Raw genomic sequence first — 26,762 nt, 5'->3', positions numbered from 1 at the left:
GAGTCAGCACGCTGCCTAGCTAAAGAAACAAAAATAAAACAAAAATCCACTCTGTTTCATGACATGAGCTGACTAGTATATGCATGACCCATAAGGCAGAGCAGCGCTGAATGTCAAGAAGTGTTCACAAAACTAGAGGTACAGCCATGGACAACACAAGCCAAGAGTGCTGTGCTATGCAACGTGGGGACACAGCCTGCACAAGCCTTGGAGCTGCCAACAAGGCACTCTTGACAAAACTAAGGCTTATCCTGCAGAGGGGAAGTCATCACATACAGAAGCAAGGATCTTTTTTAAGCACAGAAGAGGTTAGTATATTTAACATCTTAATTAGCTCATGCATGACAAAGCTACAGTGCTGCAGAAGAAGTTCCTATATTTAAAATGTTCCAAAATAAAATGAATATACAGAGACTGGATTTTAGCCTTTTAGCTATTTCCTTATTTAAGGTTTAGTTTTCAGAATAAGTTAAATATAAAATAGCAAGAACATATACAAGCTGTAAACAAGAACAAACCTTTCAACTTGTCTTTATCCAATTAACTGAAGAAACTCATTCATGTTCCCTGGAACACAGCACCTTCCAACAAGCCACACTTCGCCCTCTCTCCAGTCATATGTTTCTTCCTGGGTTTCAAAGCCTTCCCTCTGGTGTCAAAGGAGTTTCTAAATCCCCTTTATGAATTATACAGCAAGAGATGCCTGAAACAGGTGCTCAGCCAAGGGCAATCCCATTGAAGCCATCCAAGGAAAACCCTCCTTGGTTTTCTGCCATCTCACTAACCTAGGGAGCTCTAAGGACAGCTCTGGCAATTTACAGGTAGGACTTCCCTGGACCTTAAATAATGCAACTTCGAAAAAAAGATAAACTTTCCAAGTTTTTTGCTGTCCAGAATTTCAAGCTAAACATCAAATCAGCAAAACACCCCAAAGGGGTTACTTCTTTCATCAGTGAATACTTGTAATTTTCAAGTGTCTTGAAACAGGAAAATTTACCTATGGATTAAAAAAAAAAAAAAAAAAAAAATTCAACAAACTTTTCAGCATTTTCTGTACTTGCTGCATGTGATCTTGAGGAGAGGTTTTGGCACTGGACAGTTTTCTCCTAACACCACCACCATTTCTGTAGAACACAGCACGGGTCCCTGCATTGTTTGCTTTGCACCGCAGACTTCCACACCGCACGTCCCTGCTCTCCAACCACCGCCACCCGTCATGCTTCAGTTGCCTCTCCCTGGCTATTTACTTAGGGTTGGGTAAGGCCAGGAATTCCTTCGTGTAACAAAATGTACAAACGTGCTTTTATGCGGGGCATTTCGACGCTGGAGAGTGCTCTCAAAGGAGTTTCCCTTTTCTGTCCTGAGAAGCCGGCTTTACTCAGAAGTTTAGGGAGCAGCACAAGTTTCTTCCTGGCAGAAGTCGAGGAAAGGGGTTCAACATTTATTCCGTCCACCTAAGGAAACAAGAGCTTAAAAGAGTGCAGAATGCAGAACATAAGACATGATACGGCTTAACAGGTAAGAAAACAGCCAGGTGCTTTGTATCTGGTAAGGAATGCACCCCTCAACAATAAGCTAACAAAGATTCTCACCATCTAACACTGGAAGACACCATCTGCAGACACAAAGAAGATTCCCTTCTACTGGTCTAAGAAAAATAGTCACCACCTCCTTGTGCCCTCTGTAGCAAAGGGTGACCCAGCTGGCCCAAATTCACATCATGGCAGTTAATAAAACCATGATATGAAATTAATCAGTACCAAAAAAATAGTACTTCTTCTGCTGACCCATCACCAATTAAGATAAAATTCTCTGCCATTCCATTCTTGCCTCTTCTCCCCACTGCCCTCATTACACACAGGGATGTTTACTTCAACATCCACTGTAAAATAAATCCAGTGCTAACCACACCCAGAAGTAACATCAGTTGCTATTTACCAAGTATTTTTTAACGCATGCTAAGATTTGGAGAGTCACTTTCATATTAAGATAAGAGAGGATGTGAAAGATCTGTCTTTGATGCTCAGTTCTCAACTGAAGGAGAGTTAATGCTGACCATTTCAAGAGACAACCTCTTCCAAACACGGGCATCTTCTCTGCAACCACCAGCAGCAGCTTTCAGCAAGATCTCTGGGGCCCATTAGTGAGTTCTTTACAGCATTAATCAAAACAAAAAGCTTATGCTATGTATTGCCTCTAACTGTTCCATAGACAACTGGTCAGAGATGACAGAGCCAGATGCCTCTTGCAAAGCAGTTGGGTTTTCCAACCCTTGCTTACCCCTGTAAGGGCAGGGGTTTCTTTAATACTGGACAAAGGCAGCACCTGGCTGTTTTAAACACCCACACTATGAGCAGGTATAGCCAGGGTTCACTGCTTGTGACCCAAAGTGAAGATCATCTGAAGAATGTCCAACCAGGAATGCTCATTTTCAGTCCCACCTCTACCATTCGTACCCCAAGCACAGAAATCCGAGCAACTTTTTCCTTCTTAAAATATGTACAGGCAAGCACTACTTGCAGTTGACAATGTTCAGGAGGGTACTAAACTCATGCAGAACCACAAAACCTGTCTCCTTAGAAAATATTCCTCCCATTCCTGCAGCAGAGAGCAAGCAAAAGAGGAAAACAGTCTAATAATATTTAATTACTTTTTTTTTCTTTATATGAAATTTGCACAAAAGGTATGCCTTTTAAAATCTCAACATTCAAGTGCTGGAACAAAAGACATATTTTCTCCTCTGTATCACCTTACACCAAATCAACACAGAAACCTTAGCTGCACTCACAATCCAAAGAGAAGGGATTAGCAAAAGCACCCTGTGATTTTATTGCTTCAATCACTGCAGAACATGGAGTGCATTTGGCCAAGAGAGGCAAACCCAAAGCAGCAAAGTGCTCTCCTGCTCACTGCTATTCCCCTTTGGTTTTGTTTAAGTCAGCACTGAGAATGCAAATTAAGCTTCCAACTCTCAACTCCTATAATCGCACGAGATACGCGGCACTGACTCCAGAAGTTTATATATTTTTCTCTTTAAAACATGAATGGGAAAGTGTACACAAACACCCTTCTTTCCTCATCCCTTCCTTCACTTATGAAGGGCTGTTTGTTTTTTTATTTGACCTTATGAAAGGTTGGGGAAGCTATTCCAGCAATACTCTGATAAAGGTAGCTCACACTTCCTTAGGGATATAGAAAAGGGAAGGAGGAAAAAAAAAACAAACCACCAAACATCCCAACCAGCAACAAAGCTGCTAGATGTATTATTTAATAACTTTTGGGCAGAACAGCAAATTTTATCAACAAATTAACCCAGTCTGCAGTTCACCCAGAGCTCTCCTAACTAGAAAATATAGAGTACACGGATGTAGAAGCACTAAGCACTGCAGAATTTCAGTGCTCCATAGTCAAACCAGGCTAAAAATGCCTCAGATGGGGGCTTTTTGTGTTTTAATTTATGGATCTTCAGGACCATTTCTAAAATAGTCCATGTGGCTGCTAACTCTAGGGAACAGTTGCTCTTGCTGCTTATGGGGATTTGGAATGAAGAGGGGGCTTTTCTGCAGGCACTGGAAATTTATTTCAGGACTCTTTTTTAAAGGCACGCATGCAGAACCAAACCAAATGAATGGTTGGTGGCAGACTCTGTTAAGCTGTAATTCTTTTCATTCATAGGCTGTGATTTTAAAGGGCTACTCAGCTACTCACTGGGGGAGGATCAGCACAGCTGAGGTCACCGGCACACCAACTATTATCTCCACACCCAAACACTGGGAGACCCTGGCTAGATCCTGATCCTGGCCTCTGGGCACACAATTATTCCTAGGACCCAGTAATAAGCCTGGGAGAGAAGCAAGAAGATTTTTAATGGGCAAGCACAGGAGAGAAGTTGGGTAAAAACATCAGAGTAAGGCAAGCACACATATTTTAACATCATCCAGCCCAGCATCATGCGAGATGGCCATGGCAATCCCACGATCAACAAACTCTTTTGCAGTTCAATCCAAAGCATCAAAATAAGCCTATTTCTGTCTCCCCTGTATCTGCTGTCTGCTAACGATTTCTACACGTACCACATTCCTATAATCATAACTTTGAGGTGGGGGAAGATCATCCTCCCCCATGTACACATCAAGTTGAACAGATAAAATCCCTCACCTTCCTCCTGACTCTGCCCATCCGCACAACTCTGAGTCTGTAAGGATATTAACCAAAAATGGTCACTTATCCAGGCAGACTGACCTGGAAAGGTTTAGGACTTCTGGGTAAGGGGGACGGAGACACAGACTTTAATAATTGATAAAAGCACAAACAAACCTGATAAACAGCTAAAAAAAAAAGTTGATATTTATCATGTAACTTGTCTTAGGAACTACTGTAAAAAGGCACATCACTGACCTGATAAGATCTTCCAAACCAGTGGAGTTTATGTATACATAGGCACAGGGGAAATGGTTTATTTGGGCTTTTAGGTTCTTCCTGTAGGATGCAGTGTTTATAAAGGGTATTTCTAGAACTTCCTGACTGCATTTGTGAGATCACGCTCTCTGTGCACCTCCAGTTCCCTCTCCACACCAGCCTGCCCCTCTCTCCTATCAATACCCCTTAAATTTTTCCATTTTATTTATTGTTTTTAACCAATCTGGTTAACTCTACATTTCACTTCCTTCAGATAACAAGCGGAAGCTCATCTCCAGCACTGCTTAGTAATTTTCCAGCCATTCAATACACTCATGAAGTATTAGTATACCAAAATGCCAAATACTTGCACAGAAAAGAAAGAAGGAAATTTTTCTCTTAAGCAGCTCTAATGGCTTAATTGTACTGCAGCCTTTTATTCTTGCTTTTAAACACAGAACACAAGCTCTGCACTCTGTTTTCCTCCTAGTCCAGCTAAACACCAGGTGCCTTTTTAAAAACACAAGGTCATTCAAGCAATTCAAGTATCAGAATTACTGTTTTATAAAACTCTATACCATTTCCTAACCCTTTTCATGTTTACAGCCACCAAACTGCATACATACAGTAATAACATGTAAAGCAATGATGGGTTGCAACCAGCTTAACACCTCCCATGCCAAATTTCAGTCACAGATGAATTATGCTGGCAGCATTATAAACCTCTAGTGATAAAGTTTTTGCTGTAATTTCACCAGTATTTAAAATAAAAAAGCACACCACTGAAGTATCAGTGGCTTTTCTGTAATTTATAAACACACACACTTTAAATACATGGAGCATAACAAGCTCTTGAAATACAGAGATTTACTCTGAGGTCTAACAGGGCCTCCTGTACGCCGGCCCTCCATTGCCACCAAGGCAAGCAGGGCTTTTAATACAATGTAAAATATGAAAATAAAGATTTTAAAAAGAAATCAGCACTAAGGAATCAGGCACCTTGGGTTTTAGAAATATGATCATGTAAGGTGGCGGTGTTGTTGAAATTGTGGAGAAAACTGGAGAAGGCAGGTCTAGGTTTGGCTCCCACTTTCAGCAATGTGCTCTCCCTTGCAGCTCTTCCACAGCCAACCTGGCAGCAGAGGAGGGTGAATTTCTCAGCTTGTCAACTTCATCAAGAGCCACTGCATGGGACATCAGGCAAAATTAGGCATTCATCATCCCACTGAACCACTGGACTTCTGACCTCAAACCCTCACCTACACAGTATGGATGAATGATGGAGAGGTGCAAAGATCCAAGCATCACAGCTATCGCACAAATAAATGAAACAAAAGTGAGTAATTGAACAAAAACTAAGCTACACATCTAAAAACCTCCAAGCATGCTTTAAATTAACCCAGGTAATACATTCAGATCTCTACATAATTTTTAAGAACGAGACAGTTTGTAAATAACTGCAAGCCCAGAGCCAGATGCCCGCAGCAGCAGCCGACTGTACTCGCCAGGTCTGCTGATGCCTTCCAGCAGCTCTTTTATGGCATCCCTTGGATCAATGGAAAACAAAAGAAGCAGCTCTCCAGTATTAAAACCTGGACACTTTTCCCCTTCACAGCACTCAAGGTTTTACAAAGATGGATGCGGTGATGAGCCGCCCAGAACGCCGATCGCTACCAAGGCATGATCCCAGCTATTCACCCGCCCCTCGCCTCGTTCTGTCCCAACTTGAGGCAAGGCACACGCTTCCCTCTATGCTGCAACTTGAATCATTAGTTAGTAACCTTCTCTCAGCTCCAGGGCATACCTTTCCACTCATAAAACCAGGTAAACAGCCAGCATGCCTTCCAAGCACTTGGAAGCCCAGGTGGGAGTGTTTGGACATGTCAGCAAAGAAATGCAGTGAGCAGAGGTAAGCTGAGCTCCCTGCTTTTAGCCAGGGGGCTGAACATGATGGGTATCTTTTTGGGCAGCATCCCCCTCAAAACAGGGACCTGCTCAAGGTGCTATGGGTTAGGGGAGTCATTACAGCTGCAGAAAAGCAAGTGCTGCCAATATTTAAAAGGGAGGAAACCAGATATACACAAGGTTGTGGGAGACCCTTCTTTCACCTCATGTCTGTCCCCCAGAAAAATGCTTTCCACCACCAGTATGGGAATTAATAAATAAATAAAAAGCATGAACAGTCTAGAGACTCGAACAAAAAAAGTAAATTACACAGGTGTGCTTTAGCTCAGATACTAATTGCTGCTAGTGGCATCAACTAATCCTAAACATGGACTTAATTCCTACAAAACTACATCATTTAAGAAATCTTGTTTTTCTCTAGGTGAGGGGAGGACCAGGAAGGAGCTGGTAGGCAAACTGCAGTGCTGCAAAAGGCTCCAGTGTTTAGGGAAGAAGCTTTGTTGAAACTGACTGCTGTACAAATGCCTTCAGTGTATTTCAAATACTGCAGTGGAAACTAATCTTGCTCTCAACTACTCAAACAGGCAAGCAATGCTCTACATTTTAACGTACAGGAGGGAAGCTGCCACTTTTAGCTAGAAAGAAAAGAAGTAAGGGGACTATCCAAACAGGATGTATGTATAATGCAGTTAAAAAAACCAACAACCTAAGTGTTTCCAGACCTCCTCTGGACTTGAGTGCATGTGCAGAACATGCTCCTGTCCTTGCACAGCAGCACAGGTCCTTACAAGCTGGGAGATGTGTTTCCCATACGCAGGATCAAAAGACGCTATCAGGTTTTACAACACATCTCCCAGCACCATCACTGCCAGCCTGGCAAAGAGCAGCAGCAGAGGTGGAACAGTGACCAACTCAACCTTTTTACTTAAAAACAGGGGGAAATGGTTACTCTCAACAGGAGACAAACACTTTTGCTCCTAAGGAGAGATGTACACAGGTAACGAGCCCTGATGTTACTTTCAAAAGCCCATTTATTCTTTGGGTAGTTCACTGAAGATGTTATTTCTGGCTTGCATTTTGCCTCATTTCTGTAGTACCTCAGACAAAAAGCTCTACCTAGCAAGGAACGAGCTCCATCACCACCGCAGTCTTCAGGTCATGAAACGCTTTTCTCCTTGCCAGGCACTGCTGTCCAAGTCCAAGCACTTCGGGCAACTCTGCAATCCCACTTTTGAACACACCACAGATGGGGAAATCAACTTCTGTTGTTAGAAAGTCCCGTAAACCCTCCTCCCCACGCCTGCCAGTAAGAAGTTTCCTTCCTAGCTGGAATAGCCATCAGCAATACTCAGCTGATAGACTCAAGATCTCTCCTCTGATTATATACATAGGAGTTGAGAACAAAGAAGGGGGGGGAGGGGGGGGGGAACACAAACAAACCCCCAAAACATAGTCCTTGAAGTGCAAGCTGCAAGCAAAGAAAGTCAAAGAATAAAGTTATTCAAAGACTGTAAGAACAAGCAGGCTGGAGACAAAAACAGTAATTTGGGTTAAATCTCACTGTAGACCTACTGCAACAGGTAGAACCTGCTGGCTGTTGGCAGAAAGGTCTCCAACAGCCTTGAAAGCAGACTTTGTAATAGTGCTTTTGATAAAACACCTTACTTTAAGGTGAAGCATCTACATCTACTGCATGGGGTAGACAGTGTTTTGCTACATTGGGTTCATGGTGATCACCTTCCCCTGATGTGAGGGGAACATGAGTTGTGGTGACAGTGGAATTCCTGCTTCCAGACAAGTGTGACACATGAAGGAATAGATATAAAACAGGCAAGAGGCAAAAGAATACCCTCAAGAGTGTGGGGGAAAGGAAATGCAGACAGAAAAGGAGATGGAGTGAAGACAGCCTCCTGGACTTTGAGGCGATGTCCACCTGCCCACGCAACATTTGTCTGACATCAAGGGGGAGCAGAAAAATGAGCTTGGGAGCATTTGCGGGTACCAAGACTGATGGTGATAAACCTCCCCAAACTGCTGTGCTGCTGGGCAGAAGTGCAGTATTAGGGCATTGCTTTGCTACTCTTACTGCATCAGCAGGGCTTGCCCCTCACCCCAGCTCCATCCTGCAGCCCTGTGCCCTCCATTCATCCAGCAGTGGGGGGCCAGCAGATGGTTCTCCTTGCCTTGCAAGGAACCAAATCCTGAGAAACCACATGGGCACACCCAGCCTTTACCCCCAAGAGCTGATGCAGAACCCAAGGTGAGGGTCAGACGCAGAGAGAAGGCGGCCAGCACAGCCCAGCTGCATTTCTCTGCAGCTTGAGAGAGTCAGGTTTACAGTACTGAGCAAGCACCAGAAAAATAAATGATTAAAGGAAATTTGACAAGGAAAGGGGGTGGACGTGGGTAGAGAAACGGGAAGGAAGGAAAACTCAGAAGATCTTGGCAGAAAACCAATAGGTTAAGAAAAGAAACAAAGAAAAAAAAAGAAACAAACAAACAAAAAAAAAAAAAAAAGAAAAAAAAGAAATCATTGGAAACCATCAGCTGAGTTTACCCATGGCCAAAGTGGAAAGAAATGGCCAGTGCAAGCAAGATGCTGGGAGATGCTGCCGTGCTCTGCTTGCTGCCAGGCTTGGAGCAGACCTCTCTTTCCAGTGCTGGGATTTATGTGACAACAGCTTCTTGCTTGCATTTGGTAGTCTACAGAAATGGGGACCTGCTGCAGTTCCTATCTCCTGTCAATCAACTCCACAGTCTATTTGTGCCTTTTTTTAGTCAACTGACCTTTTCTATTTTACTTCTTTTTGAAATTCTACACTGCTTTAGAAGCCTAAGTCCTCCAAAAATCAAATGCTCCACTTAGCAAAAAGGGCATATATCAAGAACACAGTCTACAGAACTGTACTTTTAGTTTCACTGATCTTTGTGCCCTCTCCACCCCTGCACAGCTCTTGAAAGAAAGATCACCTCGTGCTGTTAAAAGGGGGGAAAAAAAAGGAAAAACAAAAAAGCCACATTTTTCAATGAATTTGCTGTAGTGAGCAGTTCCTATATCCATTCTGCTGGAAGGAAGGAAATTGAATTTATCGGTTCCTCAAGCATGCCAGAGCATGTAAGAAAGAAAAAGGAGGGATTGAAACCAATAGTTAAGTTGTGTCTCACTCCTGAGCTCCTATTTTCCAGCCTGGTCCAGAAGAAGGAGGACAACTACCATCATCTCTCTGCAATTTGGTGGCCAACAGGAAACAATTTTGTGGTTTAAATCCAGCTAACAGCAAACCAAGCCCATGTTAAGAGTGAGCCTTGCCACACAACGTACTTTTGTTTGCAGCCTCAGGATTTAATTAAACAGGTAGATAAAACCTACCTTTTAACCCACGCTCCAGGGTGTGCCTCAGTGAGATAGAAAACAGGCTGCAAAACCAGGTCAAAGATGATTCCATTGCTGGTGCAGCATCTGTGCCGCACTCAAACACTGTCCCACCACCACTGCCCCACCACACTCTTCAAGGAGGGGAGCTGCACCAAAAAACCTCACTTTCTGGCCCAAAGGCAGGTTGGTTTGGTTTCCCCTTTTCAGTGCAGAATCTGGGTTATCCATGGGGCCATAGCCTGGCCTAATGTGCTGAGAAATTAAAAATCTAGCTCCCTTCCACTTGTGGCAACCCTCTTCCCACAGGTTTCCCTTCCAGTTGTCTGACCAAACACCCTCTCCATACATCTTCCACCTACAACTTCTATCAAGGCATTTCCAAAACAGAAGTAGAAAGAGTAGAAAGGGTAAATCCCGTCTTTCTTTCGCCCTCTTCTTCATCTGACAGATCTATTATTCCCTTATAAACAACAACTTCTCCCAGAGACCGAACAAAGCAGCTACTTACATGTCATATTTTAAACAGGCATGTTTTCAGGCCAAGAAATAAACAGTTATATTTTGGCAATCCTTCATTTCCTGTCCTATTTGTGAGCGATAATGTCATAACACACATTGTGTCCCATGCCTTCCTCCCTGGCTGAAACTTGTAGCAAAATAATTTAGCTGAATGAGCTGCCTTTGATATCTACAGAAAAATCATCAGAATGGGGCAAAAATGTAGTGAAAATGAAGGGGGGGAAACATTTTTTTCAGCACAAAGGGCAAACTGCAATATTGGTAGACTCAGTATTCAGAGCAAACATCGCTGGTGTCTGCTCAGCGGTGGAGGGAAGTGAGATTTTGGGACCAGCAAAAGAATCAGCAAGAGCAAGCTAAGTCTAATTTTCTTTCCCTAGACTGGAAAAATGCATCGGTGTGATCTCACACTGCATTTTGCTGTCCCGGACACCACCACAGCAACCCTACACATATCCCACTTAACCCAGCTCGTTAAAAACCTCCGGGGGACCGGTCCCACTCGCAAACACTTGGCAGGAGCGCTCCCAGCTCACTGGAATAAACCAAGCGTGCACTGGAGCGGCGGGGACACTCCCGGGACACAGCTCAGCCCGGGCATCGCGGCTCCATCCCAAGCAGCACAAGGCTGCGGACCAGCACTTCCTCGTTCTCTGACCTTTTCCATTTAATTACTTCCTGTGACTTTCTTGGAACCATGCATCGGAACGAGCAGGCGGCAGCCTCCGGGCATATCCAAATCACTTTAAGGGTTCAGCTCCACTCTCCTCCTCACCCGCGGAAAAGCCACGGGCAGCCCATCCGGGATGGTTTCGGAGAGGGTCCCCCACAGCCGCCCATCTTCTGGGTGCAAGCAGCGCTGCCCGAAATCCCCTCACCGCTTACGCCCAGCACGGCGGCTTCGAGCCTCTGATTTATTACCTGGCATCCCCATTCTCCCCCCACCCTGCAACGTGCGAGGCAGCACGGGCTGGGTGAGGGGGAAGGAGGGAAGCAGAAATAAAGGCTGAGATGCAGAAAGAGGCGCTGGCTTGGCAATGACAAATTGACCTCTAAGTATCGATCTCAAATGCTGCAGTTCTGAAGGGACCGATGAGTTTCCAGCATCCTAAGCCCTATTTGTTTCCCTCCTCGGTTTTATAAACTATCTCAAAGCTCAAAGTCTAATTGAGCTGTTCTCAAGAAGCTACTTTAAAAAAAAGGCAAAAAAGAAAAAGGGGAGGGAGGAACTCCTTGTTATTTACTTGAAGAGGGTTATTTTAAAAGGCATCCTGACAGTGGTCCTTTTTTTTGTAATCTGGCTGTTAACATTTGCTCACAGTGCACTCAGTGAAACAAGAATAGCTATGCAAATTAAAGCCAGATATCTAGGGCAAATAGCACGCTATACTACCATTGTTCTGACAGCTTGAGAAAACTTATCAGGAGAGCCTGTCCTTATTGCTTTTAGCACCATATATATTGGAGAAAAAAAAAAAAATCAAATCACTTCACCCACCACTGAAATGAAAAAACAACCCATGAGTCACCGGCTTCAGCAACGCTATCAATCAATGCAAGGCTGGAAGCGAGGAGCTTACAGAGGAAACCATGGCTTACCTAAAACGCCTCGCCGTGCCCTACAAAGCCAAGGCCTGCACTAAACTCTGACAAGCCCAACCACGGCCTCCAGAAGAGCCACTTGGGACGTGCACTGATGTAAGGACTACAAGGCATCACTGACCCTGAAAGTCAACACATCCAGACCCCAACAAAACAGCTCTCAGTGGCCTGGGAATGGGTTGGGTACCAGCTCCCTGCGGTCACCAGCCTCCCCACCTCCGAGGGACCAAAGCATAGTGTTGCTGGGTTGACAGGTGACCCCAGGAGATGTGGCGTGACCCAATAGCTCCCACACAGATGAAAATCATCAGCTGAAGCCTCTGTCAGCATGGCAGTGCAGCAGCACGTGGAAGAAGAATTCACTCCAAAACAAACTGCAGCCTACAATTAAGGGAAAAAAAACCCTCCCAGCTAACCATCAGAGCCAAGTGTTCGGTGTTTTACACCAACACTCACCTCTGCACTGAGCCCTGCAGGAAAACACATTTAGAGCAGTATCTTGCCTCAAGATAAAGGCTGGTGAGCACCAGATTTTTGTCCACTGAACTGGGTTACAGTTGGCCTCGTGTTCTCAAATGCAGAGACAAGGACCCACTTCTCTTCCTCTCATGCAATTTACAAAGTCAAAAAAAAAAACCAAACCAAATGAAGAACCAGAAGGTTTTTATTGGAAATGAGCTGGCCACGTTTTTCCAGCCTGTTAGGTCATGGTAATATGCATGTGAGAATCTCAACCACTTCTTTTTTGGTTTGTCTTTTTTTGCTTGTTTGTTTTGGGTATTTTTTTCTTGTTGCAAGAACCTTACCATCTTCAAAATAACCACAATTTCAGAAGCTACATATAAACACGTATTTATAGTCTCTTCATTAAGAGCTGCCAAAATAACAATTCCTCTCAACATGCACGTTGGGGGCAGAAGCCATTTCCTTCACCACTCATATTTCTCCAGTAAATCGCCCTAAAATAAGTTTACCATGATGAAGGTGTAAGCGTGGCACATACCACCAATTACGATTTTTTCGGACCTCAAAACCGAGCCAAAAAGTTGCACAGTTCTTAGGCTGCTTTATAAGCCCTGCAAGGAGTCGTTTTAAAGCACGGTACATCCTATGGCGCTTGGCACCAACCCAGTCCTGCACGCCAGTGAGTCATTCCTCTTGACTGTCAAAACCCCGAAGGAGATAGCCAGGAACAGCCCTTGGGCCAGCACGGCGTGAAAGAGCCCTTCCTGCCATTCCGCTGCAATAGCTTTAGGTTTTATTTTGGGGAAGAAAGCATTAAAAAAGGGAAAAGGGCACCGCCAGGCATTTTGAAAGCCACGGTGCGGCCTCTCGGGGGTTTCTTAGTGGGGAGGTGGCGGGAGGGCTGCGGAACGGGGTGGGCGGCGGGGGGTGACGGTGAATGGGGAGGCCGCCGGTGACCGGGTTTATGAATGCGGCGTCATGTGACGACGGCGGCGGCCGCCCTCCTATTCACAAAACGGCGGCGGCCGGGGCGGGGATCCGCGACGTCGTGTGTACCCCCCCAGCTCCGCGTCCCGACCCCCCCCAGGCCCGGGGCTGCGGGGTGGGGGCGCACACCGCTCACCTCCCCCCTCGCAGCCGCTTCCGCCTCCGACCGCCCCCGCCGGGCGCCCCGAGCCCCTCGGCCGGGGCGGGGAGCGGCGGCGGCGCGGGGCTGCGCCCCCTCTCCGCGGTGCCCCGGGGCTCCGCACCCCGGCGGGGCCGCGCCGCCCTCCCGGGGGTTTTTATGAATGAAAGGGCCGTATGCAAATGAGCGCGGCCCGGGGGGAGCGCGAAATGGCGGATGCGCGGGCGGGCGGCGCGCACACGAACGCGCGTGTCCGCGTCCCTCTGTCCGCCCGCGGCCGGTGCGTCTGTCCGTCCATGCACGGGGTGTGGGGGGTGAGCGACCCGCACCGGTTCCCGCCGGGGCAACAAAGGCTGCCCCCTCTACCGTCCCCCCCGCCCGCCCGCCGCCCCCGGCCCCGCTCACTCGTCAGGGTAGGCTTCCTCGGTCATCTTCTCCCCGTCTAGGCTCATCCCTCGCCGCGGGCGGCCGGGCTGCGCCTCCGCATCTTCCCGAGCTTCACATGGCGAGGGAGGCCGCGCCGCGGCGGGCCGGGGCTGGCGGCCGCGCCGGGCCCGACGGCGCGGGAGCGCGGGCGGCGGCGGGGGGGGAGAAGGGGGGACTACGGCCGCACTCGTCGCCGGGCGGCGGCGGCCAGGGGTGGAGGAGGAGGAGGAGGAGGAGGAGAGGCGGCGGTCAGCGCGCCGCGGGGGCGCGGCGGGGCGCGGCGGCGGCGGCGGCGGCGCGGGGTCCGGGCCCGGGGGAGCGGCGCAGCGCCCGGGGGCAGGCGGCGGCGCCGGGCCAGCCCCATGGCCGCGATCACGCCATGGCGGGGCGCCGCGGGGGGCGGCGGAGCAGGGAGGGAGGGAGCGGGCAGCCCCGGCAGGAAGCGGCGGCGCTGCCGCGGCCGCCGGGAGCGGGCAGGGCAGCGCCGGACCCGGGCGGGAGGAGGGAGGGAGCCGCAGCGACGGCGGCGGGAAGGAGGAGACGCGGCCGGCTGTGGCGCCGCCCCGGCCCGGCCCCCCGAGCCCCCGCGGCGCAGCGCAGCGCAGCGCCCGGGGTGCGGTCCCGCCGCGTTCGCCTCCGCCCGCCGGCGCCGCCCCCCGCGCCGCAGCCCCCGCGCCCCGCCCGCCACCCAGCGCTGCTCTCGGCCGGCCTGGAGCGGCGGGGCCCGCCCAGCTGCGGCTTGTGCCATACGACCCGGCCCGGCCCGGCTCGGCTCGGCTCGCCGGGTTCAGCCTCACCCGGTCCGGCTCAGCCCTGCGCAGCCGGACCTAGCAAGACCTGGCTCAGCCGTGCCGGGCCGCGCTCAAAGTCACATCGATTACGTTGGAAAAGACCTCTGAGATCATCGAGTCCAACCTATGACCGAACAGCACGGTGTCAGTCAGACCCCGGCACTGAGTGCCACGTCCGGTCTTCCCTTAAACACCTCCAGGGACAGTGACTCCACCACCTCCCTGGGCAGCCTATTCCAATGTCTAATAACCAATTCTATGAAGAAATTCCACCTAATGTCTGACCTAAACCTCTCCTGGCACAGCTTAAGAGTGTATCCCCTTGTCCTGTCACTGGTTGACTTGGTGAAGAGGCCAACCCCAACCTGGCCACACCCTTCTTTCAGGTAGTTGTAGAGTGATAAGCTTACCCCTGAGCCTCCTTTTCTCAGGCTAAACAACCCCCACTCCCTCAGCCGCTCCTCATGAGATTTGTGCTCCAGACCCGTCATAAACTTTGTTGACCTTCTCTGGACATCTTGTCTCACCTCAACCTGACATCTCCCAGGGTGGCTGGGTTCAGCCCAGCCTGGCTCCGCTTGGTTGGGTTTGGCCCAGCCCAGGGCAGCCTGGCTCTGCGCAGCTCCTCATCGTGGCTGATAAGACCCCCAGGAAGCGTTTCCGTACTGTGGTGCTGTGTGCCCAGTGAGTGGTCTGGCAGATGGTCAGTAAAGAAGCCTGGGGAGCCAATGTTGCCCCCACAGCAGTGCATCCCGAGGTTCAGGTGCTGTTTTCTCACCACCCTTGTGTTCTTCCCACCCCACCTTGCCCTCTACAAGAGCTCAAATCGCCCCTTAGAGTCACATTCAGAATTGCTGTGGGGTGCATGCTACCTAGCATGCTTGTAACATCATACAACTTTTCTCGTAGGTCAGTTCAAATGTTTTTTGCTGCAATGAACAGTGTCATAACTGTAAACACTCTCCCAACTTGTGTTCGTAGATACAGCATGAGATCTGCCCTCAGGACTTGCTTGGTCCACAGAGGAGGGGTAACAGGAGCCAACTATGGAAAAGAAAGTTTGGCTCATGAAGCTGAGGAACCAGCTGTGAGTTTTGGGTTTGCTTACTCCATCAGGTCCTCTGTGATCAGGCAATCCTGGGAGAAGAAATGTGTCTGTACCACCTAAGCACATCACCTTGCCCTCCAGCTTTTGCAGGCCGCTCCACTGCAGCATCCCTTTCCCACTGAAGGTAGGGAGATGTGCCATCTCTGCTCTCACTGCATAGGGATATTCAGTTTCAATATGGCTGCAGTTCCTAAGGGAGTCACATACTGATTTATCTTTCAAGTCTAGTCTGTGGTATTTAGTCTTAAAGGGGCTTTCAGATTTTGGTGTGGAAATTGTGTTTCTGCTCCGCTGGGTTTCAGTTTCTAAGTGCTGTAAATTTTCTTTTCAGGAACAGAAATGGAATCCCGGAGAGAAATCTGTGGACTGCTAGTAATGAGATAGAGGCAAGAGCTGATGAAAGCTTTGAGGTCTTCTCCCCGGGGAGAAGCAGCATGGCCTTTGGAGGTGGTACCAGAATCTGCAGCTTTGTGGCACAATATTATAGTAATGCTCCAGTCACTGCTAGAGGTTCGGCCATAACACCAGATAATGTGTGAGAGTGCAAGCCTGCTGCCCTCCCCTTGGCAGACTGTGGGTGCTCTTTTGGGTGGCAATGCTGCCTGTCCCCCCACCCCCTTCCCACCCATTCCTTTGCAAATCACAGTTTGTCACCCCCTCGGCTGTGTTAATGCATCCCCCACTGAGGAGTGACGCTGCTGGATCTGCTAAATGGTCCCAGCTAATAATACCCCCCAATACCTCTTTCTTTTGGAAAGTTATTCAAGGATCCAGCTTGCAGAATGGCATGATAAACATCTTGGAAAAGCTGAGCTGGCAGCAAAAGGAAGTGTCAGGGCAGGAGTAAGGGGTCGGGGGCAAGGAAATGGTAGGAACGTCTTCAGCTGCTGTACAATAAAAGACCAGATGTAATGATTTGACATTTCCACCCATCCTATGTCTTTTTTTTTTCCCAAAGGATGCTGAGATTGCACAGACTTCTAACATGCTCAAAATCTTTCATGCCAAAAATTTCTGTGATTAGCAGGAACATTGATGTGCCTGAAGTGGGGAGTGTGGTATTTAGCAGTTGGTTACTACAGAAGCAGAATATGGGGAGAGTTATAGCCATGTGAAAAACCCAGGGCACAATCATGTAATTAAAAGGCCATTATAATGGTTATACCTCTGAGGAGGACTGGATATTAATCACTGTCTGATTAATACTTGAGAGCTTGTCTGTGTGATCTGGATGTATTTTTATGTGTTTATGTTGTGTGTGCACATATTTATCCCGATGGCAAGAAGCAAATGTATCTGAGGCTTGGAAGCTGAAGTTTTACTTGATCTAGCTTCTTGAGTCATTTCCTGTGGATTTGCAAGATCTCTTATTTGATCTCTGCTTTCACTGTCCTGCCAGTTTGCAAGCTGCTAAGTGATTTATTCTCTTAATGATTTCTCTCACTCACTGCACAACCCTCTCACTATTACTTTCACCGAAGTATTGAATTTTAGTTTTCTAATATTCAGGTTACTGTGCCGGTTCTTGTAAGTAGCGTGTTTGAGCTGACTGACTTTTCTGAATGAAAAGGCTCTCTCTCAGAGGTGTGATTTCTGTTTGTGTGTTGTGTTGTTTGTATACAGAGCTTCTGCTCAGACACAGAATAGCGCTTCCCTGTGATGCAATCGTTACCTAGAATTAATTAGCCTTTGGTGGCAGAGCTTCAAGGCAGCAGCTCCTGCATACTAACGATTTGCCTGCTATGACTGTCCTGTGTTTTATATTCAAAAGAAACATTTATTTTGCAGAGTGATACTTCAGCTGTTGCAGAGAACCTTGAGTCTGCTTGGATTGGAATAAACTTCCCTGAGTGCTGTTACCCCTTTAGCTAGCACTTACTTAGGGTGAGAACCACTGGAATTTGAAGTGTCAAAGTTTAGGATGGCGTTTACTGCAGGCTTGCAATGTAGCCTCCTACCTTCGCTTACTCTCACTTGTAAAACCTTTCAGCCTTGGAGCTGAAATCTTCCACACTGTTGATTTAGGAACCTAAATATGAATGTTGGTACCCTGTTGACTGTGCTCAATTCAATGATTTTTCCACTGACTCACTTGGTGACTTTGAATGAGTGAGGAGTGGAAGTCAGCAGTCCTGAATCATGCCATCCTCCAGACAATTACCCCCCCTCCCCAATAATTCTTTCAAGCAGCAATCATATTTTAAAAGCAGTGATTACATCCGTGTTTTGCCCCATCATAATTGCTCAGAATTTAAGAGCTACAGAAACAATTTGCAACATTTGCAGTCAGAGTAAAGTCTTTCAGGGCTGACACTTTCTGGGAGGTCACAAAGTTTGGAAACACTAAGTTTTTTTTCAGCAGGAGTGGGATTTCCACATGTGGTTTGGAGAATTGTTGGGATCCTTTTGGGCATCTGCAGGGCAAGAGGATGTGGAGAGCTCCTTGCAGTCTTCCCAGGATGTCCTTTTGGAGGCTGGTAAGACCAGAGCAGGCAAGCAGAAAGGACCCTTGCTGCCAGATGGTCTGACTATCCCACTTCTCCATTTTTTGGTTTTTGTAAACCTGTATTTTACTAGGACAGAAAGTGGCAACGTTTAGGCGATGTCGGTGCTGTTGCCTGTATGGCTTTCCTGGACACCATGGGATCATCTTGGGCAACAGCAATGACTGTGCTGATGGCTGGGAAGGCACTGACCAGTGCATGCAGTCAGGCATGAGTCATTCCTGTGGGACAAATCTGGTGTCATTTGTAGCTGTGTTCATCAAACCTCATGCTCTCCTTCATCCTCTCCCAAAATAAAATCAAAGTTTATTGAAATGGGGAGATGACGAGGAAAAGCATTATTTTCAAAGCCCTTGCTTTCCTTTCAAAAACCTTGTTTGCTTTCCTACTGGGCACTGTTGCCCTCTTAATATTCAGCAGTAAGTGATTTATAGCCCCCCTGACATGGTGGTTTGGTGTTTCCTTTGTGTGCATAACTTCCTTTTGATATAAAGGGATGATAACAAACCTAAATTGTAGTCTCCCAAGCACATGACACATTGTCTTTGTGATGCAGATAGCAGGAAAATGCTCTAATCTTGCATTCAACACTTCAGCCTTCCCACTCCCAAATTCCACCCTGGTGAGAGGGTGGCATTAGCAGGTTTATCGAGACAGCAGCGTTGATGGGGGCGATTCCTTCATACGTAGTGGTGAGGATGATGGTTTTGGGAGTCCCACTAGAGTCAAGTCCCTGGCATGGACTCAACAAGAGATGGGTCCACAACTGCTTCTTGAACTTTTTGCATACCTTTTTGTGCTGAATGCTTGGCAGGAAAAACTGCTACAAAACCTTCACTTACAGCATGCTGCCAATTCTGCAGCAGTGCTTTGCTCCTGTGCGTTCCTGGCTCAGCATGCCCTGGCCCACCAAATTGAAAAATAAGTGTGCAGGAACTTTGCAAGTGTGACTGCAACCTCAGGATTAGTCCTAAATCCAGGCTACTTTTGGCATGAGGGAAGGGCTGCTCTTCTCTTGAGATGCCTTTCCACCCTTGAGAGGTTTCTGCATTTTTGATACAGCTGTTTCCAGGGCCTCATGGGAACTGAACGAACAGATGCCAAATAATCTGGTTTTACTTCAGGGAGCACAAAAGTGGATGGATCTCGGAAAAACACTGGAGCTGTGCATACCTTTTCCTCCCCTCCTTGGGGGTTATTTGAATTAGGTTTAAACCTTTAAGTGTATTTCAGAAAGCTGCCTTCTGATAGCCAAACTTCACTTGGGTGTTCCTCCCTTTCTCTCACAGCTATTGTGAGACCATCCCCTCTGAACACCCACGTCCCCTTTATTGCAGAGCTCTTTGATCAGCCTCAGCAGGTGACATGAACAGTTGACTGACTACTTTGGCAAAACCAGTTTTTGTGGCTTGACCTCCTTTTCTCACCTGGTGTCTTGCTGTGACTACAGGGTCCTATTCAGTGTCTGAGTGGTTATAATTGCAGGTTTACCCAGTCCAGACCTGGCTGTGGGAGAAACCCCCCCACAGGTATCAATCAGGAAAGGCTTCTGGAGTTAAATTAAGCTTTTGAAATATGGAAATGCTGACATGGCTGGGTCGGATGTTTAATGGTGTATGGTACACAGGGGAAATGAGTTGTATGTACCCTGCCTGTATCCTCATTTACCCAGCCCTTTGCTTCAGCACTGCTTAGTGACACTGACCCACTCAGTCCTTTGCAGATGCTTGGCCATATTTAATTTCAAAGGGTGCCAGTCCACCCTCTTCCCCAGGCAGATATTTTCCCTTGTGTCAACATCCTCATAACAACTCCAGCTAGGCAAATATAGCACATGGCTTATGAGTGTCCTGGAAGGACTCAGAGGTGGAGAGTTAGAGCTAAAGAAGGTTCATGATTAACCCCATGCACCACTGAATAGCTTTGGGATAAGTCGCAGCACATGATGAAGAAACTGGGAGGAGAGTTTAATGGTCCTGCAGAGAACACCTCCTTAGACAGCCACCCTCCAAGATGTTCCCAAGGATTCCCATGGAAAATAATCCTATGCTCCTTTTATGTTCTGGTAATCACAGACACATTATGCTTCCCTGCCCAGTTCTAAGGAGAAAAGTAATTAGTCACTCCACACAAAAACCTTTGGGGACTGTACATATACTCCAGTATGGATTCCAGATCCATCTAGAAGGGAATGAAGACTCACAGGTCTGCTCTGTGTGTGGTCGTTAACAGAAGCTGTGGTAACAGAAGCTGTCATTTGCAGGTACTGGGTGCAAGGCCTTCCAGGTGCTCACTGCCAGCTGCATCCCCAGCAGTGTTTCCTGCCAGGCTTAACAAAGCCCAGAAAAGCAAGCCCAGGTTATGAGAGCTTCACACCTACAAGACCAAAAGCACAAGCTTGATCATGCTCACAGAACTCTCTTGTTTTAGACAGTAGACTCTCCAGTCTCTTAGGGGGAAAAAAAGGGCTGGTTATTGCTGGATGCGTGTTCTGACCTTAAAAGCTGAAAGTAAAAACAATCCAAGATATGGGGCATGCTAAAGTGGCAGCTGAAGGGCTTTTTTTGTTCCTTCTGCAGTTAATGCCATCGTGCTAAAATTGCAAGCGGGTGGGAGTCGGGGTTAATTTAAGGTTTAGTGTGACCAAGAAGAATTATTTAGAAAATAGCAAATGGATGACATTCTGAAAAATAAGCTTCACTTCCCTAACCAGGAGTACTTGGCTTAAGTTGCAGAGACTGTGAAGGAAACCTCCAGATCCATGGCAGGTAAACATTTGCCTTTGATTCTGTTTTTCTCTTCAAGTCTAGAAACCCCAGCATTTACACTTAAATGGATGTGCTGTAAGCTATGTTTAGGAAGAGAATTTCATCCCCTCCTGCACGTACTTTTACACATGATAATTATTTGGCTGCAGCTTTGCAAAGTATGGCTGGAGGGATGGTTTGAAAGGGAGGAGTTACATGGCACTGATGATAACTGCCTGATTCAGCCCCACTGAAGGCAGTGGCAGCAGGATCAGATGATCCAGAAGAGATATTTTATTTTAAATAGCCATTATGGACCTTCAGTGACTTATGGTAAATTCCTGCCTCCTGATTTCATGCACTGGAGAACACACATGTATGCTGGAACCATGCATGTCTTCAGGGTCACGTGTTCAGTGTGGACATGAATCTCTGCATTTTGTAACCATTTAAAAAAAATCTAATAGGGGAGTAGAGAGCTTATGAAGATGACATTTTGGTGAATGATAGTAGTTTTTTAATGCCATCGTTTTTGTCTTTATCAAACCTATCAGAGTCTGGGCTCTTCCTTTAATTTTTGTGTTCTGCTTCTTTTCTCCCGCCTGATCTGTTCCTTCCATACAGCAGGAGTTGTAGTCCAAAACTCACTGAGGGGTGAAAGAACTGCTCTATAACCACGTGGTCTGGATGCAATACCTTGCACATAACTGCTTTTCCTTGTGCCAAAGACATTGCCACACTACTGGTATTTAATTTGTTACTGCACAAAATGCTCTGAATAGCTCTGACATTGAAACACTTCCTATAAATTGGTTCCTGCTCAGCTCTAAAGAAATTTGGGTCTTCTCTTTGACGTTTTTTCAGTCTAAGAAAGTCACAAACGTGAAAGCTCTCCCACATGACTTGATCAAAATCCTGTGAGATGGCAGTCTGAATTTTGGCTTCTCTCTGGCTTGCAAAAAAAGCGGGACAAGTCTTTGTTTTCTTGAAAGAAACAGGGATAGCTGTCTTCTTTAAATCCTGAGAGGGTGGAAAGCAGAGGTGATTTCCACCTTCCTGTGGCAAGGTCAATTCTATCCCCTCTGCAAATGGACCTACCCTAGTTACAGGATGAGCAAGGCACCTTTTGAGAAAGGTCACCAGAGCCTGTTGCCCTGTGCTTTCTAAAGAATGCTAGCAGTGGTAAGGGCTTTGTGCCACTACCATTTAGCTGTCACCAAAATCACAGCCAGAGCTTTCTTTGATCATAACGTCTCCTATTGCAGGAAGCTGTGGAAGCTCTGCAGTAACTTTGCTTCACACAACTACCCCAAATGGGGCTTTGACCTTTTAACAATGGCATTTCATTATACAGTATTTTCTTATACTGATTTTTCAAGTATTGGGTTGGAGATAATCACTGAGAAACATGAGATCTTGAAAAAACAATTTAAAAATACAATAAATTATATATTGTGACTTTTGATTTAGTTAGATTATCTGTGTAATCCTGTCTGATCTAATATACTAATTTTCATTTGTATCCTTCACAGTCATTTGTAGGGGTGGAGGAGAGTGTTGGTCTTCCATTACAGCAGACGGAACTACAGCCCAAGGAGATACCTGGGTGTCAGGAAGAAGACTTAAACTCAGGAGCATTTGGGAATCATTTAAGATAGGAAAACAACATCCACTCGAGTTTAATTCTCTGTGCTTGTTTATGTGTGTCTCGTTGCTTGGCTGTAAGTGGTGCATAAATCACCTGAGACCCTCCATTCCTCTGTAACTTACTATTGGAAAGGACAGAAATAAATTCTAATATATTTGTGAGACACACCAGAATTACTCTAACTTAGAAGAATTTTGGAGCGAAGTTAAATGCTTCAAGCCTAAATAGCACACTGCTAATTCTCTTCTTATAGTTTATATCATCATGGGTTAAAATGAAATGCTGCTGTGAAGGTGCCCCATCAAACTGAACATGGTTGTAGTCGTTTGCCTTGTGTGGCCTGAGTAAAAGTGTTCCAGTGTGCATTTCCATCCTAGGAAAATCCTTTATGCCCTGATTTCCAAGTTCAAAAATAACTCTGCAGATGAAACACGTTTTTCACCCTTCAAAGTAGTGTTTTCACCTACAAATACTTGCTGCCTAAACAAGAGCCTTTCCTTTGCACTTGTGCCAACATGAAACTTGGATAAAGAACTAAACTTAGATTCTTAGTTATAATGCTCCCACTGACTTTTTTTGGTTTTGTTTTTTTTAATAATGACTGTAAGACATGTGCCGTCTCTCTTCTGAATTTTAACCTTTCTAATGAAGGTGTGTTTGAAGAAGTCACACCCTTCAGAAGATGTTTTGTGGTATCATATTTGTGCCTTTAGTGTTGAGGACCAGCTGCCTTTTCAATTTTAATGCACTTTTCAGGGTCTTACATCACAGAGGCCTAAATTAAAACACACTTACCATAAAGGGGTGCAGCACATGCATTCATCCTGGAAATTGCACTGCGACATGAAAGATATCCAAACACTACATGTAATTTTGAAGATGAGCAAGCCTTGGCCTTTCAGATGTCCCACGTGAGGGAAGCGCACCCACGTCCCACAAAATTTTAAGCTCCTGAATCATGGAAGTTGGATCTAAAAGCCTCTAATTCCCACTGAATTAGAGATGTTTGACGATGTATGTGACTGTGAAAATTAAGCCCAGTGCTGGATCGGGGGTGGTCGACTGCCTGGTGGATGTGAGCCTGTGCAGGAACCCCTGTGGTCCAACACCCAGTGTGACCCTGGGAGACGCAGAACTCAAGGATGGGGCAGCTCTCACTTTCTCCCTCCCAGCTCCTCCTCCACATGTTATTCAGGCTCAGGTATCAGGACCTGGTGGCTCCCCATGGCATGAAAACTTTGCTTAGTGGTTTGCAGGCTGAGAAGGGCTGCTCATGCCTTATGTAAAGAATTAATTGATTAGCTCTAGGTGTCTTTCTCCTAATTAAGGCTATTGGAGAAAATTTTTTCCTCTCTGGTATGGTGGTATAGACCAGGATTAAGACTACTGCACCTTTATTTTGGATGTTTCATGGTGAGACCAGCAGCTGGTCTTTAGCTTTTCTCCCTGCAGCTATGGAAACCTTGCCACAGACTGTGCACTCCTGCAGAACCAGAGACCTCCTTTTGGGGTTCATATGGGTTTAATGCCAAATTCGTTCTCCACATCCATGGCTCCCAGGAACCAAACAGTAGCTTCAGAGAGCCATCAGCTTCATTAGCCTGCAGGTATACAGAGGGAACCCCCAAACGTCAGCCTGAGTGAGACTTCCCTTCTTGCCTCTATTCAATGTCAGTTTCACTTGTAACTGTTCAAGGGAAAGATTTTTTTTTTTGCGATCTCTTTCAAGTATCGGATATTGGCAATCCCTCGCCTGCAGTGCTGTGGTTGGAGAGTATCCTGGGATAATTTTGGAGGCGCAAGACTCTCCTGTGTCTAGACATTTCAGTAAATGTTGTTACTCAGCCTCCTGTGGGGTTACTGGGCTCAACACAAATGTCTTAGGCAAACTCATAAGGAAGAGGAAATATGGGAATATTTGCCAGCAGAAGACACTGTCTCCCTTGACATTTTTGTCTGTAAAACAAAGAGAGTTTTGAACTGGAAGGTGTTGTTGGCCTCTTTCGTTTTCATTTTTTGACTTTTGTTTCCTGTAGGAGGGTCTCTGGAATTCCTTAATGTTGTCATCGAGTCCTAGGGATTTCCCTCTTTTAGTTGTGCTACAACTCTCAGGTTGCCAGCAATGCAAAATTGCTGAGGGAAGACATTTCTGTTTAAACTGGAAGCCATGAATACAAGAGCTGCTTCTCCCAAAGGAAATGTTGTTTTTACTTCCATGTCCCCAATCTTAAATCTTTGCTTTGTACTTAGGTATTTCCACTTGAGACTTCCCAGTTTCCTAGAAATTCTAATTTACTCTCTTTCTGAGTCTGTGGAACAAGATACTACCATCTTACTTGGGAAAAAAAAATTAAAGAAAGAACAATAAAACCCTAATTGAAACATTTTGCTGAAAAATGTCACAGCATAGTGATTTTTGAAACAAAAGCCAAGGAAATACTTTTTGCTTTTCTAAACTAGGAAAAGAAATGCATATGTTTACCCGTTCAGTTGGAGTGGAATTGGAAAAGCTTTGTCTCATATGCAGTGCCAGCTTCAGGAAAAGGAGAGCCTGGCTTTGTCTTCTTGTGCGTATTTGTGTTTCTTTGTTATCAATATTTAGGAGTCAGTCTTGGGAAGTTTTGCTGTAAAGTTAAGGAGAAGGCTGCAATTCCAGGCACTAAGGTGGCTCCTTTGGAAAGGCCTGCTCTTAGGTGCCCATGAACTCCTCTAAAACCACAGGGACTCTGCACCCCACTTCTTTCTGACTCAGGACAACCAGAAGTCCAATGCCCAGGTCCATTCTGGAATCCTAACATGCATCTTTGTGATATTGTTTAGTTCCAATTTTTTTTTCTGGATAAGGTTTTTCTCCCAGCAATCCCTTCTTCATCTGCAGTGATCTGATCTTCTTCCATGTCAAGAAGACAGGAGTCTCCCATGCAGGAGAATTGTGCCTCACCCACCTCACCACCCTTCCCAACTCATCCTCCCTTCACTGCTCCTTTCTCTCTTCAGAGTCATCACCCAACTAAGAGCTTTGTAACTGGTGCATTTGTACCCCTGCTCTCCCAGATCTCAAGGGATAAGTTCCCTGTCAATCCCACCCAGAGGGATCATTCTTGTGTGTGCAGTGACTTTAGGGTACATCATGCAGAACCTCAATCCAGGATTCCCTGGCCAAAACCCAGACACCACATTCCCCTCCACCATGTGAAAATGAAAGTAAAGCTTGGCCACAGCAAAACCACAGAGCAGTGGTGAAGCCTCCCGTGTTTGTGGAGATGGTCTAAAGCACTCAAACCTTTACTTCAGATTTTCAAGGGGTGCAAAACACATGGATGTGTCTGTCAGCGGGACTTCCAGAAGGACAAAATGTCACTGGGATCCCCACTACGAAAAGCTGCCCTGAGGTCGGTGACACAGGATTTCCGCAAGCTGGTGCTTATCTTGCAGACAAATCTCCTGGGGGGAAAAGTCAGACACACACACACAGGTACAGTGAGCACAGCTGTCTGTTGTGGGGCTGTAAGGAACTGCCGGAAACCCACGGAGGAAGATGCAAAAAAAAAAAAAAAAAAAAAAGGGGAAAGGCGGGGAGGGAAGAAGCTGTTTTTCTCAAAGCTTGGTTGCCCTTGCAAGCACAGTAACATCACAAAAGAGACACATGGCTAGGCAGGTTTAGTCCATTAAATCCTTTTGGTGTTCTGTAGATGGTGAAGTAGAGGGAAAGACACTTCGCTGCACACCAGTGCAGTGGTTAACGTGATGTTTTCAGGAGAGTTCACCCGTGAGTAGGCACTGCAGCTTGCTGTGCTGATAAAGCTCATTTCTGCTCTGGAGTTAGGTAAACTGAGCCATGGGAGCAAATCAACTCGCCAAAGCCACACTGTAAATGTGACAGAGGTAGAAAGATTAAATATGAACAGATTGCCCTTACCCTGCCTGCTTCACACACTCTTATGTAGAAGTTAAGGATGGAGTAAAAATGAGGCACTTGAGGGCTCAGCTTGGCCTGAAGGAGCAAAGGTTTGTTGCTCGCTCCATGTCTGTCCATGTACTGTGGTTCAGGAAGGCACAAAGCAGAGAATATAACCTCTGAAAGACCTGGGGAAATAATAACTGCCTCAGTTCAGGGGCTGAGCTGGAAAACAGAAAAAGAACTAGA

At 46.5% G+C, this 26,762-nt stretch overlaps 1 protein-coding gene and 1 long non-coding RNA gene across 2 annotated transcripts in view; one reads left to right on the top strand and one right to left on the bottom strand.

The window, feature by feature from the left end:
* SPRED2 (sprouty related EVH1 domain containing 2) overlaps window positions 1-13,949 on the bottom strand; it is a 59,899-nt gene extending 45,950 nt beyond the window's left edge. Inside the window, exon 1 of the mRNA XM_039568720.1 lies at window positions 13,797-13,949. Coding sequence (XP_039424654.1) covers window positions 13,797-13,843 — 47 coding nt within the window. The 5' untranslated portion in view covers window positions 13,844-13,949. The remainder of the gene's footprint in view (window positions 1-13,796) is intronic.
* LOC109146170 lies at window positions 13,770-22,778 on the top strand. Its single transcript, XR_005604119.1, has 3 exons — window positions 13,770-13,804; window positions 15,725-15,840; window positions 16,048-22,778. It is a non-coding gene; the product is annotated as an uncharacterized LOC109146170 (long non-coding RNA).
* Window positions 22,779-26,762: the final 3,984 nt, after the last annotated feature.

Source organism: Corvus cornix, chromosome 3 (genome assembly GCF_000738735.6).
Source record: "Corvus cornix cornix isolate S_Up_H32 chromosome 3, ASM73873v5, whole genome shotgun sequence".
Taxonomy (NCBI): Eukaryota; Metazoa; Chordata; class Aves; order Passeriformes; family Corvidae; genus Corvus; species Corvus cornix.
Note: the sequence above shows the minus strand (reverse complement) of the source record. Positions and strands in the feature narration are given on the sequence as shown.